Consider the following 18,731-nt stretch of genomic DNA (forward strand, 5'->3'; position numbering starts at 1 on the left):
AGGGGGTTGGAAGATAGTTTTATCACCTGTAAAAATTGATATTGATTTTGTTTATATATGTGTAATCTATACTATATATAAAAGGACCTATGGGGATAAAATTTCTCTCCCTGAATTGTCCATTTCATTTAAGTACTTCTACGTATAGCATTAACGATAATTTTGTTAAATGAAAATTCATAAGAAATTTGTAAAGTGATCTCTAAGTGCTTAAGATAATTAACAATTAAAATCTAAATACATTAATTGGATATTAATTACACTTTATTTTTTTTAATTCAAAAAAACCTTTTAGCTTCTTAGATTTTAAAATGGTAATTTTAAGTATAATATCAATAGTAAAATTGTCAATTTTAAAAATGTATTAAATAAAAACTCAAAATAAATTTATAAAGTCACAAAAATTGTTAAGTTAATTAATAATTAAAAGCTAAATATATTAATTACACTTTATTATTTTAAATTCCAAAATTCTCTTAGCTTCCTAGATTTTCATTCATTGTTTTTTAAAATAATTTTCATTAATTTTTTTTTATTGTTACAAAATCATCTACTGGCTGAGACATTTCACACCAATCATATTTTTCTTTTTACATCTAAGCCACTTTTCATTCTATAAAATCTATTCACTGTATAAAAGTCGATTATGCTAATTAAAAAACATCATTATCTCAAGCTTGCAATAATAGACAATGATATAAAAATATGATAATGTTTGAAGTCTCCACGTTGAAGCATTAAGTAAATATGAAAAAGTGAATATAAGATTTCTTTTTATTGTTTCGTAATAACGAGTTGTCTTTTAAAAAAAGATAATTAACAACGTATGGTTATTACTTCCAACAAACTTTTCTTCCATTAACACAATTTCTCTTAAACTCTAAACCACTCTATAAAAAAAAAGTAGATTATAAACATATATATATAAAAAATTATTTTAAATTTTTAATAAAACGTGCATAATAGGGGTGAAATCGGGTTGGGTTGGGTTGGTGACATTCTCAACCCAATCCATATTTTCGGGTTATTTGGGTTGGCAACCCGAATAACCCAAATTTAGTTTCTAACCCAACCCAACCCAACCGTAAAATATGGGTTGGGTTGAGTTGGGTTGTCGGGTTGTATATATAATTATTTTTTTAATTTTTCTTTTCCCGTTTTCTAATTTCTAATTTATAATGATTATAAAAGTTTAAAATTGTTACATTTAAATTTTAAACTTTCATACAATAATTCATTTATATACATTTAATTTTTTTTTTAATTAAAACAATATATTTATTTATTTATATATTACATTAATTCGAGTTGGGTTGGGTTGAACCGAATTTTTCAACCCTCCAACCCGAAAAAATCAATTTTTTAATCCAACCCAACCCATATTTTAACCTAACCCAACTCACCCTTATAATATGAGTTGGGTAATCCGGGTTATTTGTACACCCCCAGTGCATACTAATAAATATAAAAAAACATAAAGTTAATAAGGACTCGATGTCTAAACCTATATTAAATATGTTTATGATAACCGCAACTAAATTAACTAATCAAATATAGTCAAAATTTTAAAAAAATTGGAATAAACTTTAAATCGATAAAAATGCCATTTTTTCTCCCTTTTTCACTTTCAACAATATGAGGCGTGTCATCATTCTATTACATGATTTTTTTATGCTCTTACTAACGTACATAAACATCACACACAGAAAAACATTTTTTAAAATAACAAAATAAATTAAAATATTTACAAGTTATAGCAAAATTTTGGATTAAATCAATGATAGTCTTCCATCACTATTCTATCACTATAGCATATTAATGACTATGAGTAGTAATAAAATTTGTTGTAGATAGTAAATATTTTGTAAAATTTGTTATTTTTGAAAATTTTCCAAAAAGAAATTATATATATAACTAAACAAAAATAATACCTTCTCGATTAAAATATTAAATTCCATTTGTTGAATGATAAGAGTAAAATATAATTAATATATTTTTCTAAAAAAATAGAAAAATGGAATATGCAAGTTTGCATAGGACAATCAAACAAAAATGTACTATTTATTATATACTCCCTTAAAAGTTAAAAAGAAGGCATATTTGTAAAGCGACATTTGAATCTAAAGTTGGAAAGCTAAAAATACAGCATGGAGAGGATAAAGATATATTAAATAGAAAGGTGTCCAAAATTAATCCCAAAAAGAGAAGAAAAAAAATAATAAATGAAGCATATATTAAAAAAAAAAAAACAAATTAAATTTTGGATTCTTTTCTATTAATATTATATCATATGAGTGTCTATCAATATTTATTATTGATATAATTTGAAAATTTTGCTATAATATTTTGTCAAATTTGTATAATAAAAATGACATTTTAAAATAAAGTAAAATAAATCAAAATATTTATAAATTATAGCAAAATTTTGAATACAATCGATAATTTTAATAATATGAATGTGCATTATTTATAGAATGGAAAATAAATTTTGCTTAATTTTGTAAGTAATTTGGTTAAATTTGTGAGAATGGACGATAATAAAAATATGGAAAATAGGATAAAAAGAGAGGGAAATGGAAAAAAATAAAAAATAAAAAAATAATAATAATTAGAGGAGAGAATAAAAGCAAATGGCCCGCGAGATTGGACCACCTCCTCTCCTCCTTCTCCTCCTTCTCCTCCTCGTCCTTGTTTATGATTCTCCTATTTATATCCCCTTCTCTGCTTTTACTATTCTGACTTCCTCCGCGTCTGGATCTCTCCCTTCTAGTTTTCATCCTCTTCCTCCTTCCCCTTCCTCTCTCATTTCCCTTCCTCATCAATTTCCATTTCCATGGCTGATCAGCTCACCGACGATCAGATCTCGAGTTCAAGGAGGCCTTCAGTTTGTTCGACAAGGATGGCGATGGTCTGCTTCTCTTCTTTCAGATCCCCTTCTTCTTTCTCTTTTTAATGTTTTTTCGTTCCCCCATCCCCATTTTAGATCTATTTTCTTTCTCATGGAATTCCTATTTATCATTGCCCAGCCTACGATTATTATTTGTTTTTGTTTCGTGTTCCTGTCCTGGGTCTTCTTGATCCGTTTTTTTTTTTTTTTGTTCTATTGGATTGTCGATTACGATCAGCATTATGTGATTAGGAAGCTTGGTAATCGTGGATGGATGGATGGATATTGGATGCCATGTCCATGTCGATTTGAAATTTTTCTTAGGTTGTGTATTACAGTTTGGAATCTGGATAATGATGCATATTTACATAATTACATTTACATTTTAGTTCGTATATTAATACTCCCGCCTCGTCAGGCAGTAAATAACTCGTGGATCGTTGCTTTTCTGTATCTTTTGACTTTTGAGATGGTTTACGTAAGGAACGGGTCGTTTATGGTTTGCTTGTTTACCCTCCATATACATGTTACCATTTGATTGAATATCTTTAATAAGCATGCACGTCAGCATTAACATGGTAGACATGTCAATTAGTTAGGTAGAAGTTTGGAATTCATTTAGTTATCATATATCGTATGATCAGCAAATCTGGCAATTATCCTGGAATTTATTATAGAACATCGTTATTTACACGACTTTCCTCTAATTTTATCGTCCGTCCTTCATTCTATGATAATTCAGCTGTTTGTTTTCAAAATAATTAAGGCGTAATAAACAGGTTATTTCTAGAGAAAGCTGATATACAAACAACGCTAACCCATCATAACAATTTCTTCCTTTGAACTTGTTTAATGTTAAAGTTCGTCTAACGAATTCATAGCTGTACGAGTTGTTTAAGCAAGCAGTTGCAGCCTTCTAGTTTCTCTTGCTTCCTTATCTTGTGGGTTTGACTTGCTCTTTTGGTGTCTTTGTTGTTTTTTGTCTAGAAGTGTTTACTGTACGTAGAATCAGCGACTAAGACATCTGAAGTCCCCATTGGGTTTAAAAATTATGAATTTGATCATGTTCCCTGCATACTATTTAGCAGATACTAATTGATTGTGCACATTCCATTGAGTGGAAATCTATCTCTAATGATGGCCTACTTATTTTGTTTATCTCCTTTTTCCAGTCTGAATTGTTAAGCATGGGTTAAATTAGATACATTCGTTGGTCTTTAAGAGAACTGAAGCTGTTTGGAACAGTTCACAATGAGCACAAGGATGTGTTCCCAACATTTTCAACTGTAGGAACATTGAGTGGAAAAACAATATTGGTCTTCTCCCACTAAGAAACCAAGGACGTTACCTGTAGGAGACAACCATGGAAGGATTTTTTTGGTACTCTACCCACCATCCAAGTGGGTCATTCCATATAAAATGTTGACTTTGCGGGGATTGTTTGACTTCCTGATAGCATTTAATCCAACCATGCTACTATTTTGAGATATGCTATTCCTAACAAGCACTCCTACTACATGCTGCTCAACCTAAAAAAGACTAACATGTATTGGTTTGTTTCTGTATGTCAAGCCTTACACTTATTTCGTGATTTGTATTTTGTTTGTTATATTTCTGTTGGGTAGGTTTGTTATATTCTTTTCTTGCAGTAGTTGATTTACTGGCTAATTATATGATCAACGTGTGTTTGAACCTTGCTTTTGTTTTGAATTGATTGCCTAGACCTGTTGGCATTTTATATTACTGGAAGTTTATACTTACTGCATGTTTCAGCCACACATGCAGTCGAACTTTATTCCATTCTCAGTTACTCCACTATCTTTGAAATTTCCATTTTTCTGAAACATATTCCTCTCAATTTTTGTTCTGAGTGTATGAAGCCTTGACGGGCTGGCAACTACTGGTCACTGCTTCTGCTTAGATAAATAATCAAATGGTGAGCCCATCCTATTGTTCTTTATTTAATAATGACTACCTTTCTTTTTCATTTTTTTATAGGCTGCATCACCACCAAGGAACTGGGGACTGTAATGCGTTCATTGGGCCAGAATCCAACTGAAGCTGAGCTACAAGACATGATCAATGAAGTTGATGCTGATGGAAATGGAACCATCGATTTCCCTGAGTTTCTTAATCTGATGGCAAGAAAAATGAAGGACACTGATTCAGAGGAGGAACTCAAGGAAGCTTTCCGCGTGTTTGATAAAGATCAGAATGGGTTCATTTCTGCCGCCGAGCTCCGGCACGTAATGACAAATCTAGGTGAGAAGTTGACAGACGAGGAAGTTGATGAAATGATCCGTGAGGCTGACGTTGACGGTGATGGGCAAATCAACTATGAGGAATTTGTGAAAGTCATGATGGCCAAGTGAGAATCAAACTGAAACCTTATAAACCTTAATCTGCTTGAAAATGAAGAGGGATATGGGCAGATAAGTTGATGATATCATTTGTTTTCCCATTTAGGTTGTCTCCATTTTGTTTTACTATCTATGTTTGTCTCTCTCGTTTCCATTATTATTTGTGGTACTGTCTTTTCAGTATCCTGTTTCTTTGCTGCAACGATATCTGTAGTCTGGCATGGCTGTTCGTGTCGGTAGTCTCTCTAATTTTTCATATTTCTTTCTACCTGTGATGCTATGAACTCAGAAACCATTTGTTGATCGAATCAGAGGATTTTGCTTGTGGGAAGTTTTTTTTCTTTTTTTTTTTTTATAACATCTTCTACCTTGTCCAAAGTTTTTTCAAAAGTAAAGGAAAGGAAGAAGAAATAATTTGTGTTTGAAAATTGAAGGGCTTTGTGGGTAATTTATGTTTATATTTGTGATATGGATAGACGGATGGAAGCAATGCGGGAAGAGAGGAAGAAGAGGAAATCCCTGAAACAGTCCATTGATAAGAAAAAACGTGGCTTCCTCAACCGACGCATCCACCAATGTTGTGTGCTTTAGCCACTTTTTCCCACTTTTTCACTCCCTCTACTTTTCTCTAATTATTAATCAATACTATTAACTAACTATTTTTCATCTACCACTCTTATTACTATGCCACCTAAACAATACAATTTTGTTACCTACTTGGGTGCGAGAATTTCAAACCACAAACCTATTAGTTACTAATACCAGCAATAGATCCATAAACATAGAGCATCAAATACCCTATATTAATATCTTTTTGATGTAATATTGTTGAAAGAGTGAAAGTTTGCATCATCGATTTTATTACATTTTTTAAAAAATATAATTTGTTAGACAATAAATGAGAGCTTGAAAATAACATGTATTGTAGTGGATGAGATTTGAAAATTTAAGAAAAGTGAAGTTAAATTTATTATATATTATAATTTAACACTTCAAAACTAATATTAAACGCCTGGAAGTCTTATCAATATTCTTTGAACCGCTCTGTGGGCTGCGCTCATGGGATGCGCTCTCATTAACGAGAATGAAAGAATAATTATGATTTCAGACATCTTTCGTGATCGTTCACGACCGCTCCGTGGGCAGCACCTCTTTCTTACCTAACTCATTCCACTCTTTCTTCCCTAGATCTCTCCCCCCAACAAGGGATGAAAGCCTATTAATATAAAAATTGATAATGTGAGAGTGCCCCTCTCCCTAATAAATCCGTCCTTGCTAATACCTTTCAAAAAAAAATCAAAATAACTTTTTTGACAAAAAAAATCAAATTAATTGTATAAATGTAATGAGGATTTAAATATCGTCTTTTAAGAATGATTATATAATTCAAGATCGAGGAGACACGTTATATGATTGAATATTAAATTTATAAATGTTAAAACATATAATATAAGGAATTAACTTTTGGTTTATAACAATTTTTATTATTTTTGGTACCCATTTTGGGATTATAATTTTTTTTTTTGATATATTCATATTTTAAGCAAGAGAGAAATTTGAGCCACCATCTCATCAATCTTCTCATCTCCTTTACTCCTCAAAATCTCACCCATTTCTATTACCTTCGTCCTCAAGTCTTCTCGGCTTTTGTCTACTACTACTTCTCTAATCAGCTTTGCTACTTCCTCTCTCTGTATCATGCCGTCGGGATCTCGCTTCGCCTCCACTCCGAGCCCTGCTTCTTCCACAAGTCCGGCGTTATACGGCTGATCCACATGCATCGGAACCGCTATTACAGGTACTCCAAGCATTATACTCTCCATCACCGAATTCCATCCACAATGACTCACAAATCCTCCAATGCTCCGATGCTTCAATATCTTCCCCTGAGGCGCCCACTCTTTCACTATCATTGCCCTTTCTCCCGCTTTCTCCACAAATCCTTCCGGCAACGCCTCCTCAACCCTCTTATTCTCTTCTCCTTTCGGAGACCTGATCACCCATATGAAATTAGCTCCACTCTCTTCTAATCCGCACCCGATTTCTTCCATTTCTTCTTTCGACGGGAAGAATTCGCTTCCGAATGATACCAGAACCGTCGACAATGCTTCTTTTTTGTCCAACCAATTCTTGATCCTTGAATAATCTTCATCTTCATCGTCCTCTCTTGGCTCGTATACCAAAGGACCAACTGCGATTACTTTCTTTTTCAACAGAACAGAGAGGTAATCCATGTATTCTCCCTCAATCTCTCTGCAACTACTTATCAGAGTTATATCGCGAGAAGCACTCAAGCAATACAGAAACGATTCTCTAACTCGGCGGATTCTTTCTAAAGTGGCTTCATTGGCGGTGGTGTATTTGCCTTTCCAGTAATTATGAAGAACCCAATCTGAGAGTGGGAATTTAGTATCCGGATAGTTGATATTGTGAAGAGCATGAGAGATGATGGAAGCTGCGGTTGTATTGAAGTTGATAGCAGGAATATTGAGGGAGGAAGCTATCTGTGGTGCCCATTGCTGCAGAGAGTCATAAATGAGGAGATGCGGACATAGTGTTTGTAAAATTGCCTCGAAGGGTGAGGCAGCCGCAGCGAAGGCTTTGTGGAGGGTGGGCGTAAGGCGAGGGGGAAGGGCGTTTGTTGTGTGAAGATGGGGAGGAAATTCAGGAGAAGAAGGAAGATGAAGCTCCACAAATTGAATGGAAGAAGAAGGAATTAGCCTAGGTTTAATGGAGTCAAGATTAACAGGAGTTGAACAGAAGTAGATGAGAAAGTTGTTCCTTCTAGATAGAACTTTGGCTAGCTCCAAGTAGGCAGAGAGATGGCCATAGCCAATCCATGGAAGCATCAAAATGGTTGTGGGTGTGTCTCTAGATTTCTGAACATCCATGGCAATATGACAGTAAGATTAATTAGTTAAGCTCCGCAATAACAAGAACAAGAAGTTCTTATAGGAAGAAGGCAAATGTCATTTTGCGAATGGCAGCAAATGGAGTGGATGTACAAAATAAATACAAGAACAAGAACAAGAACAAGAAAATAGCTAAAGAAGACAGAAAACAATGGAGTTGGAAAGCAGGCAGCCAATATAAAATTAGATTATCATATAATTATTATTGTTAACTTCAAGGCTTCAAATTTAGCAATTACAGGACTCAGACTATTAAGCCTCTCGATGGACGAACCAAGGTTAGACATCTGTTATATATTCTTGGAAAAATATGAACTTTTGTCATGGCCTACTCTCTTCAATTTTATATACAGATGCGTTTCAATTCAAGCTATAGTTATTATGGTGCATCCCAAGCATATTAAATTGTGTTATAGAATAGAGCACATCGTGATGCACGTGTTGCTATCAACTTCAACAAATTGTAGTCTTATACCTTCATGCACTTGAATCTCATCATTTCATTCAAAATATACATAACACACATATTTGACAATTCTCCTTTTCTTTATCAATTTATTTTCGGCTAATTTCACCTATAGAAATTTTCTTTAGCTTAATTATAAATTATTCTTAACAATTATACACAAGTGGGCTCATAAAATATCGCATGATAATTCAAGGCAAAATTTGACCAAGTTTTGTGTTTCAAAAAATATATATTAAATTAATATAATATGTTGTTTACTTAAAAAGATAATTTTTTTTATAAAATTTTTAAAAGATAATTTGAATGAAATAGATCGTCAAAATCAAATACATAGAACTTTAATACTTCCCACCACAACTTTGCTTCCTTCTAATACATTTGGAGCATTGCCATGATTGGTAAAAAAATAAATAATGATAATTATTGGATGCAAACATATCTCATATCAACCTCTTTTGTTGGTAAGAAAATAACAATTTTGTTTTAAGAAATATTTGCCACATGATGAAGTTTAATCGAATAACTTACAGAAATAAGGCAGCACAAAAATATTTTTCTAATATCATGAAGTGGTTTAATAATTGATAGTGATTTTAATTTAGAAATTACAAAAAGGTCCCAAATCCATCTACTTCACATTTACTATATATTCATTTCTACTTTAATGTCAATGACTATCAAATCATCGCTCTCCATTACCATTCTCTACTACCCTTCCCTCCAAATGACCCACTTTTCAGATCACATTATCTTCTTCCAATCTGTTGGAGAAGAAGGAAATTAGAGGTTTTGTTGAAAAAGTGATTGAAGCAAGAAACCACAGCCCACATCCAATCATAACTCCAACTTCAAAGTCAATATCTAAGTTCCGAACGTGATCTACCAATACAACGTGCTGCACGTTGTAACAGATACACTCCTCTCCATTCTCTACTACCTCCACAGAAACAAAGCTTTGTTATCCCAATCTTTCATCCCATTGTTTGCATGACCATGGATGCCCACCAAGCTTCAACTCCAACCACCACTACCATTTTGATGTTTCCATGGCTTGGCTATGGCCATCTCTCCCTTACTTGGAGCTCTCCAAAGCTCTCTCTACAAGGAAAAACTTCCTCATCTATTTCTGTTCAACTCCTGTTAATCTCGACTCCATTAAACCAAAGCTAATTCCTTCTCCTTCCATTCAATTTGTGGAGCTTCATCTCCCTTCTTCTCCTGACTTTCCTCCCCATCTTCACACAACCAACGCCCTCCCTCCTCACCTTACGCCCGCCCTCCACCAAGCCTTCGCTGCCGCCGCCCCACTCTTTGAGACAATTTTAAAAACACTTTCTCCACATCTCCTCATTTATGACTGTTTCCAGTCTTGGGCTCCTCGCTTAGCTTCCTCCCTTAACATACCCGCCATCAATTTCAGCACCTCTGGCACTTCCATGATTTCCTACGGCTTTCACTCAATTCACCACCCCAGTTCTAAATTCCCATTCTCAGATTTTGTACTTCACAATCCTTGGAGATCCAAGTACAACTCTACCCCTTCAGAACACGCCCGCAGCGTCAGAGAGGCTTTTTTCGAATGCCTTAATACATCTCGCGATGTAATTCTTATTAATAGCTTCAAAGAGGTGGAGGGAGAATACATGGATTATCTCTCCCTTCTATTAAAAAAGAAAGTAATCCCAGTTGGGCCATTGGTGTACGAACCAAATGAGAAGGATGAAGAAGATGAAGATTATTCAAGAATCAAGAATTGGCTGGACAAAAAGGAAGCTCTGTCAACGGTTCTGGTGTCATTGGGAAGCGAAAGCTACGCATCAGAGGAAGAAAAGGAAGAAATAGTACAAGGGTTAGTAGAAAGTGAGGCGAATTTCATATGGGTTGAAAGGATTAATAAAAAAGGAGATGAAGAACAACAAATCAAGAGAAGAGAATTGCTGGAGAAGAGTGGAGAAAGAGCAATGGTAGTGAAAGGATGGGCTCCACAGGGGAAGATACTGAAGCATGGAAGCATTGGGGGATTTGTAAGCCATTGTGGATGGAACTCTGTTTTGGAAAGTATTGTGTCTGGGGTTCCCATCATTGGAGTTCCAGTGTTCGGAGATCAACCATTTAACGCCGGAGTAGTGGAATTTGCAGGGATCGGAGTGGAGGCCAAACGAGATCCTGACGGCAAAATTCAAAGAAAAGAAGTTGCAAAACTGATCAAAGAAGTAGTGATTGAGAAACGCAGAGAAGAATTAAGGATGAAAGTAAGAGAAATGAGTGAGATTGTGAAGAGGAGAGGCGATGTTCTGATCGAGGAGATGCTTGCTCAAATCTCTCACTTCTCCAACATTTCATAAACATCCCTTTTTTTCGTTAAAAATAATAATAATAATTAGCCAACATTTACCACAAATAATTTTTTTATATAATTATAAAAACTAATGTAATCATAATGATATTTAAATGTAATACACTTGAAGAATTGCTTTTGAACACATTCATTTCGAATTTGAATATATCACAATTAGGGAATGCTTGAAAGAAATAGCAATTTACTATCTTTAGATTACTATCTAATTACCATTTATTACAATTAAAAATTTTAAATTTGCATTATGAAAAAGAAAAATATGTTATGAGTAGTTTTTTTAATTTTTTTTTTTTTTTTGTTATCTAAAGCATTTTCCCATAACTATACCACAATAAAACCGACAAATAAAGTAATTAGTTTAATTAGTTTAATGGATGAGAAAAAAAAGCTTAAAAATTTAATTCAACCTTCATAATTTAGAAGAGGACTTTTTCCAAAAGTCTATAATGGCCATTAATTAAAATTTATTGTCATAAAGCTAATAATTAAAAGACATAATTAGGGGGAAAAAAATCTAATGTATAGTATAGTGTATAGAAGTAGATATAGATTTATAGATTTAGGTTATAGATACTATAATTAAATGTAGTAATTCAGTGTATATTTTATATAAATAAAATAATTATTTTTCTCATATTCTAACATTGTAGGTTATTTAAATTACACACATATATAATTGAAGAGTAACTAAATTCTAAAATAAACAATAATTTAAAATTAATAAAAAAAATTCAAAATCCACTAGCTGACTCATCACTAATTTTCTACTACTTTGTCCATATTTTCATAGTTGTTTTTTAAATATTAAAGAATTTGAATTTTCATGTGAATGAGATTTAACATAATCAGCCAATTAGTATTAGAAATAAAAGAGAGTTGTGATCTAAGGGTCGGTCCCAAAATATCATATGATCTAAGGGTCGGTTTCAAAAAAATCAAATCATAAACATTTTGATGGTCGCTAACATATTATAAACGAGCTAGTTCCATTACTTTATCACTAGAACCCTTATTACACATGCAATTTTTAATAAAGTCAACAATGAAGTTATTAAGGTATAATTAATTAGGATTAATTACTTCTTCAAGTCTCAATCCCTTCCAGACTTAACCACATTCTATGAAATCGTGAAGAATCTCTCTACAGAGTGGTTTGAGAGTCTCTTTCTAATTTGTATAACTTGTAAATTACAAAAACGAGTCACAATCCATTTACTTCACTTTTACTATATTCATCTCTACTACAATGTCAATTACTATCATATCGCTCTATATTTTCTAACTTTATTGGCTATCTATAATCACCACTTTGGATATTACCTACAGATCAACTCTAACCATCACTACCAACTTCGATTGTGCCTACTTCAAATGACCAACTTCGACTACCGTTATTTTCGTTTTCATTTTAAAACAATTTTAAGTAAAAATAATATGTAACTTATGGTGAGGATAAGAAAAAAAATGTGTTATCGGAACGTATTAAAAAAGTGTATTTTTTGTATTTTTAAATTAATGAAATTTCTTTCAACAGTTTTTAAAAAATTTCAATTGATGTTTACATTAATTTTTCAATTTACTTTTACGTTGGTTACGTCGCAGGATAGATTTGTAACGATCAACCATTAATCAAAATTTCATTATTTGAGTGTGCGATTTTATGTTAGTAATTTTTTGGTTTTTATATTAATGTCATTCCCTATGGATATTTACCGTTGTAATCCATTTGTTTTGTATTAGTTGAAAGCCGTAAATTTTAGTAATCACTTATAATTGGAAAATAATTAAATATAAAGTAGAATGTCTAATACAATAATTTAACAAATTTCATTCAATGAAACAAAAATCAATGTTTTTCACAACTTGAACGTCGCCGATTTCTAGTTGGTTGTCATTGAGGACTTTGCAGTCTTTGTTGCTCTAGTCCTTCCTGATTCTCTTGTTGTTGTTGCTCATCTGATTGCTCGAGTACTGCTGCAGGCACTTCATAGTATAAATATTCATTATGCTATCCACAACCGTGCTCGTGTCCATACATGTATGTAGATGATGGATTGGTCTCTAAATCATAGTATATAATTAGTTTAATTGTTGTTTTTTAAACTTATCATATACACCCATATTTAAATATTCATATAATATAAGAGAATGATAATGATTTAAAATGATTCTTTAGAAACTTATCTTCATTGACTAAATTAAATAAAAAAATTTCAATAATTCACTAATTAATAATTCTTTGAAAACCAAATCTTCAATAGTTTTATTTTTTATTTTTATCATTGAATATTATTATAATTATCTTATAATAACAATTTCAAAAAACATTTATAGAAAATATTGTAGTTTGAAAAATATTTAGGAAAATAATGTTGTTTTTCTCTCTCTCCTCGGCTAAAATAATATAAAAATATTCCAACAACACACGATTAATCAGTCACACGTGAGCGTGTAATTCTTCTTCTAAACGATCATAATATTCGGTCATGTAGGAAATGATACACGATCGTATAGATAGTATCAACACCGACTACACACGCTCGCAAGGGTGAATTTATTAAGGGGCTAGAGGATACGTGCTCCCCTCACATTATCGATTTTTGGATTTTAATATTAATTTGAAGTGTTAGATTATAAAATATATATTAAATTTAGCTCCAATTTGCCTAAATTGTTGTAGTGGTTGTGTCCCATGTACAACTCTTTGGTTGTGAGTTCAAATCTCATTTACTATTTTTACGAAATAGTTTTTCTTTCAAATATCAATAATTTTTTTTCTCAAATATCAAATTTCTTCGTAAACTATTACAAAATAGATTTTATTTAAAACATCGATACATTTCTTTTTTCAAATATCAATAATTTTCACTCTAAATATCAAATTTCTTCTTCAAATTTAATGATTTCCTAAAAAGAATATCAAATTTCTTCCTAAATTTCAACGATTTTCTAAAAGAAAGATAATTTGATTTCCCGAAAGAAAGATAATTTGATTTTCTAAAAGGAAGATAATTTGTTAAAAAGAGAAAAAAAACTCATCAAATATATAACTTTAACTTATTTCCTAGCCCTCATTTGTTATCTAACAAAATAATTTTAAAAAATGCAACAAAATCGATAATCCAAACTTCCACTCCTCAACAATATTCCATAAAAAATGTATTATTCTTTCTCTTTTTCTTTTCTTTTTTTTTTTTTGCAAATTTTAAATTCACATATTTACATTACAAAAAAAAACTCATGTGAAAATTGCGGTCTTTCTTTATTGCTACAAATGTAGCTAATGTTATTGGAGCATCAGTAAAACGTCGAAACATTTTTTAAACATTTTTTAGTGTGTTTATTATATAGTGTTTGGTACCCCTATGTAAAATTTCTGAATTTGCCATTGCACACTCTTGTAATGCTTCTAAATAACCATGATACACGATCGTGTAGTTCATGATGCATGATGGTTTTGAAAAAGCCTGAGTAAACGATCGTGTAAATGATAGTACATGATCGTGTGTAGTTTATAATAAACGATCATGGTAGTTCATGATACACGATCAAGTAGTTCATGAAAAACGATAGTTTTTGGAAAAGTCGTAGTAAACAATCGTGTAGATCATTATACATGAACCTGCAGTTCATAATACACGATCGTGTAGTTTATGATAAACGATGGTTTTGAAAAGTCACGTGGTAAACAGATAATGTAGTTCATCTCAATCCACCACACATTAAAAAAAAATACAAGATTGATGATTGATTGAAAATGGAGATAATAATAGCAGAAGGATAATGAAAAAGAATAATAATTGTAGAACAATTATCATGATTTAAAAATATATATAAAAGAGAAGTTAGAAGAACTTTGCCGGTGACCGCTGCTGTGACGAAGATAAAAAGGAAGAATGGAGAAATCGGAACCACGCAAAAGTCAAAAGCTACAAAGACAAACCTAGAATATTTAAAAAAATGGTCGGTTTCATGGGTTTTTTATTTTGTTATACAAGGTCGTAAATATCTTGAAATTTCATTACATTTGTGTAAATTACCCTCTTTTTTCTCATTTCATTTAAGTTTTATTTTTCTTTTCTATTTTTGTTATAGGTAAATTTTAATTCAAATATCAGAATGAACTAACTCAAATGGAGCAATTGCTCGTTTATCGACTTGAGAACTCGAACTAAGACGATGAAATTTAGCAAATTGACACGAATCACAAATTAAAGAGGACAAAAACCTAAATTCTGGATAAAGTTTCTTCAACACAAACAAATATGGATGACCTAAACGACAATGAACTTCAAAAGGAGAGGGAACGACAGGACACGCCATAGCTTGTGATACTTTATGATCAAAGAGATAGAGGTCTTCTGACTCATATCCTCTACTAATAATCTTCTTCGTCACATGATCCTGAAACAAACAATACCAAAAAAGAACATGACAACACAATTTAGGTCAAAAGTAAGTTGACTAGTAGAAATTCAATTAAAGGATAAGTTAGACAAACGTAACATAGAAGAGAGAGAAAATGATAAGGTACGGTGAATAGTGCCAAAGCCAAAAACAAAAGATGTGGAGCCATCGACCAATGTAACATATGGAAAAGGGGCAGGGGACATCGATCTAGAAAATATGTGAGAATTACCTGTCAGATGAGTTATGGTACCAGAGTCTAGGACCCATTTGGTAGATGAAAAAATTTACTATCATTCATGTTTTTTTTTTTTAAATGAAAAATTGGTTCAATTTTATTGTTGTTTAAACTTATTTAAAAAGTATTTTTTATTTTCAATTTAGGAGATCGGTTCCTAAATCATATCTTGCCCAAAGTTTGACGACAATGGACCTGCCTCTAACCTAATATCTTGCTCAAAAGGCTTGCGATTGATCGACTCTTGAATATCCGATTTCAAATGCCGACATCATCATGATTGGACTAACGTAACTCGAGATATCAATTTAACTTAATCAACCCCAACGACAATCCCATAAAATATCGAAATGTTTGAAAATTCTTAAATGTTTCTTTTTTTTTTCTCTCTAAATAACAATAATAAAGTATGTTAAATATTTCAACATTTATAACTCAAAATTGTCTGTAATTTTATATACATATAAAAAGAGCAATAGAATAAAATTTAAATCAATAAAAAGTTTTATAAAATCACATAAAATAAACTTTAAATTACATGGAACCAATAAAAAATATAAGATGGCATAAATCACAAAAATAACATATAAACAAAATCCATAAATCACACCAAATAAAACTAAATTATAGGAAACCAATACAAAAATATAAATACACCTAAATATAATAAATCAACAACAACAATAATAATAAAATTAATTTTGCATTTATCCATATTTGTTCCTTTATTCTCTAAAATATTTTAAAATATATAATGATTACTTATTTATTTTATATGATTTTGCAATTTTGCAATTTGCAATTTGCATGGGTTTGTAATCTACCCATACCACGTGCTACACGTGGTAACAGATACGATACTCCTCCCCAGTCCCCAGTCCCCGTTCCCCATTCCCTACTCCCTCTATAAATAATACAAAGCTTTGTTAACCCAGTCTCTCAGCCCATTGTTTGCATGGCCATGGATACCCACCAAGCTTCAACTCCAACCACCACTACCATTTTGATGTTTCCATGGCTTGGCTATGGCCATCTCTCTCCTTACTTGGAGCTCGCCAAAGCTCTCTCTACAAGGAAAAACTTCCTCATCTATTTCTGCTCAACTCCTGTTAATCTCGACTCCATTAAACCAAAGCTAATTCCTTCTCCTTCCATTCAACTTGTGGAGCTTCATCTCCCTTCTTCTCCTGACCTTCCTCCCCATCTTCACACAACCAACGCCCTCCCTCCTCACCTTACGCCCGTCCTTTACCAAGCCTTCGCTGCCGCCGCCCCTCTTTTGAGACAATTTTAAAAACACTTTCTCCACATCTCCTCATTTATGACTGTTTCCAGCCTTGGGCTCCTCGCTTAGCTTCCTCCCTTAACATACCCGCCATCCATTTCAACACCTCCAGCGCTGCCATCATTTCCTTTAGCTTTCACGCAACTCATCGCCCCGGTTCTAAATTCCCATTCTCAGATTTTGTACTTCACAATCATTGGAAATCCAAGGTCGACTCTAACCCTTCAGAACAGATCCGTATAGTCACAGAATCTTTTTTCGAATGCCTTAATAAATCTCGCGATGTAATTCTTATTAATAGCTTCAAAGAGGTGGAGGGAGAACACATGGATTATATCTTCCTTTTATCAAAAAAGAAAGTAATCCCAGTTGGGCCATTGGTGTACGAACCAAGTGAGAATGATGAAGAAGATGAAGATTATTCAAGAATTAAGAATTGGCTGGACAAAAAGGAAGCTCTGTCAACGGTTCTAGCGTCAATGGGAAGCGAAAGCTACGCATCGGAGGAAGAAAAGGAAGAAATAGTACAAGGGTTAGTAGAAAGTGAGGCGAATTTCATATGGGTTGAACGGATTAATAAAAAAGGAGATGAAGAACAACAAATCAGGAGAAGGGAATTGCTGGAGAAGAGTGGAGAAAGAGCAATGGTAGTGGAAGGATGGGCTCCGCAGGGGAAGATACAGAAGCATGGAAGCATTGGGGATTTGTAAGCCATTGTGGATGGAACTCTGTTTTGGAAAGTATTGTGTCTGGGGTTCCCATAATTGGAGTTCCGGTGTTCGGAGATCAACCGATTAACGCCGGAGTAGTGGAAGAAGCAGGGATCGGAGTAGAGGCTAAACGAGATCCTGACGGAAAAATTCAAAGAAAAGAAATTGCAAGACTGATCAAAGAAGTAGTGATTGAGAAAAGCAGAGAAGAATTAAGGATGAAAGTAAGAGAGATGAGTGAGGTTGTGAAGAGAAAAGGCGATGAGAAGATTGAGGAGTTGCTAACTCAAATCTCTCGCTTCTTTAACATTTCATAAACATCCCGTTTATATATTATAATCATCCAAATTTTAGCGCAAATAGTTTTCTTCAGGAATTTTTAATATGAGTAGATTTTACACAATATTTCCGACTTATACCAAATTGTTTTGTTAAGAATTTAAGTGATAGAATCTAAAATTAAAATGTCCATAATTTTTTATAAAAAAATACTTTTACTTCATCATTATGAAAATTAAGGTATATTTATCCATGAATTAATCGTAAGGATATTTTTAAAAATAGCAAAAATTATAATATTTATAAGATATAGCAAAATTTTAGATTTTATCCACGATAGAAGCAAATCAATATCTATCAATGTTTATTATTGATAGATTCTGAAAATTTTGCTATATGATAAAAATATTTTGTGTTATTTTTGACGAATCTCCTAATCATAATATATTTAAGAATTGCTTCTGAACAAATTTTATTCCAAATTTGAATGTCACACAAATCTAATTGTATCAATAAAAGTAAATATAAATACATGCAACGAATTTAAGACGGTTATCTACATGAAACATTTAGAACATAACAACATACTAAAAGATTTTATGTATAATATAGTTGTATAGAAGATTATAGATAGATATAGATTTAGGTTATAGGTATTACAATTAAAGGTAGTAATTCATAGTATATTTTATATAAATAAAAGAAATATTTTTTAAAATAGTAAAATAAATTAAAATATTTACAAGTCATAGAAAATTTCACGGTTCATAATCTTCTATCACTACAGCATATCGTAATTTGCAAAATCTACTATTTTTAAAAATT

General features: G+C 32.3%; 3 protein-coding genes across 3 annotated transcripts; 2 read left to right on the plus strand and 1 right to left on the minus strand.

The window, feature by feature from the left end:
• Positions 1–2,649: 2,649 nt before the first annotated feature.
• LOC101219809 (calmodulin) lies at positions 2,650–5,578 on the plus strand. Its single transcript, XM_004142130.3, is given in 3 exon segments — positions 2,650–2,858; positions 2,861–2,908; positions 4,886–5,578. Coding segments are annotated over 3 exon segments (447 nt in total). The 5' UTR covers positions 2,650–2,833; the 3' UTR covers positions 5,260–5,578.
• A 1,201-nt stretch (positions 5,579–6,779) lies between these two features.
• Positions 6,780–8,138, minus strand: LOC116403427 (UDP-glucosyltransferase 29-like). Its single transcript, XM_031884566.1, has one exon. It carries the CDS (start codon positions 8,136–8,138, stop codon positions 6,780–6,782), a length of 1,359 nt encoding a protein of 452 aa, XP_031740426.1.
• Positions 8,139–9,674: 1,536 nt separating this feature from the next.
• LOC101220361 (UDP-glucosyltransferase 29) lies at positions 9,675–10,973 on the plus strand. Its single transcript, XM_004142207.3, has one exon. The coding sequence runs from the start codon at positions 9,675–9,677 to the stop codon at positions 10,971–10,973; it is 1,299 nt and encodes a 432-aa protein (XP_004142255.3).
• The last annotated feature ends 7,758 nt before the right edge of the window (positions 10,974–18,731 follow it).

This window comes from Cucumis sativus, chromosome 4, assembly GCF_000004075.3.
Source record: "Cucumis sativus cultivar 9930 chromosome 4, Cucumber_9930_V3, whole genome shotgun sequence".
Taxonomy (NCBI): domain Eukaryota; kingdom Viridiplantae; phylum Streptophyta; class Magnoliopsida; order Cucurbitales; family Cucurbitaceae; genus Cucumis; species Cucumis sativus.

What these genes read in the sequence shown, in the direction of transcription:
- LOC116403427 (XM_031884566.1), bottom strand. Translation starts at nt 8,138, where the DNA reads ATGGATGTTCAGAAATCTAGAGACACACCCACAACCATTTTGATGCTT.
- LOC101220361 (XM_004142207.3), top strand. Translation starts at nt 9,675, where the DNA reads ATGGCTTGGCTATGGCCATCTCTCCCTTACTTGGAGCTCTCCAAAGCT.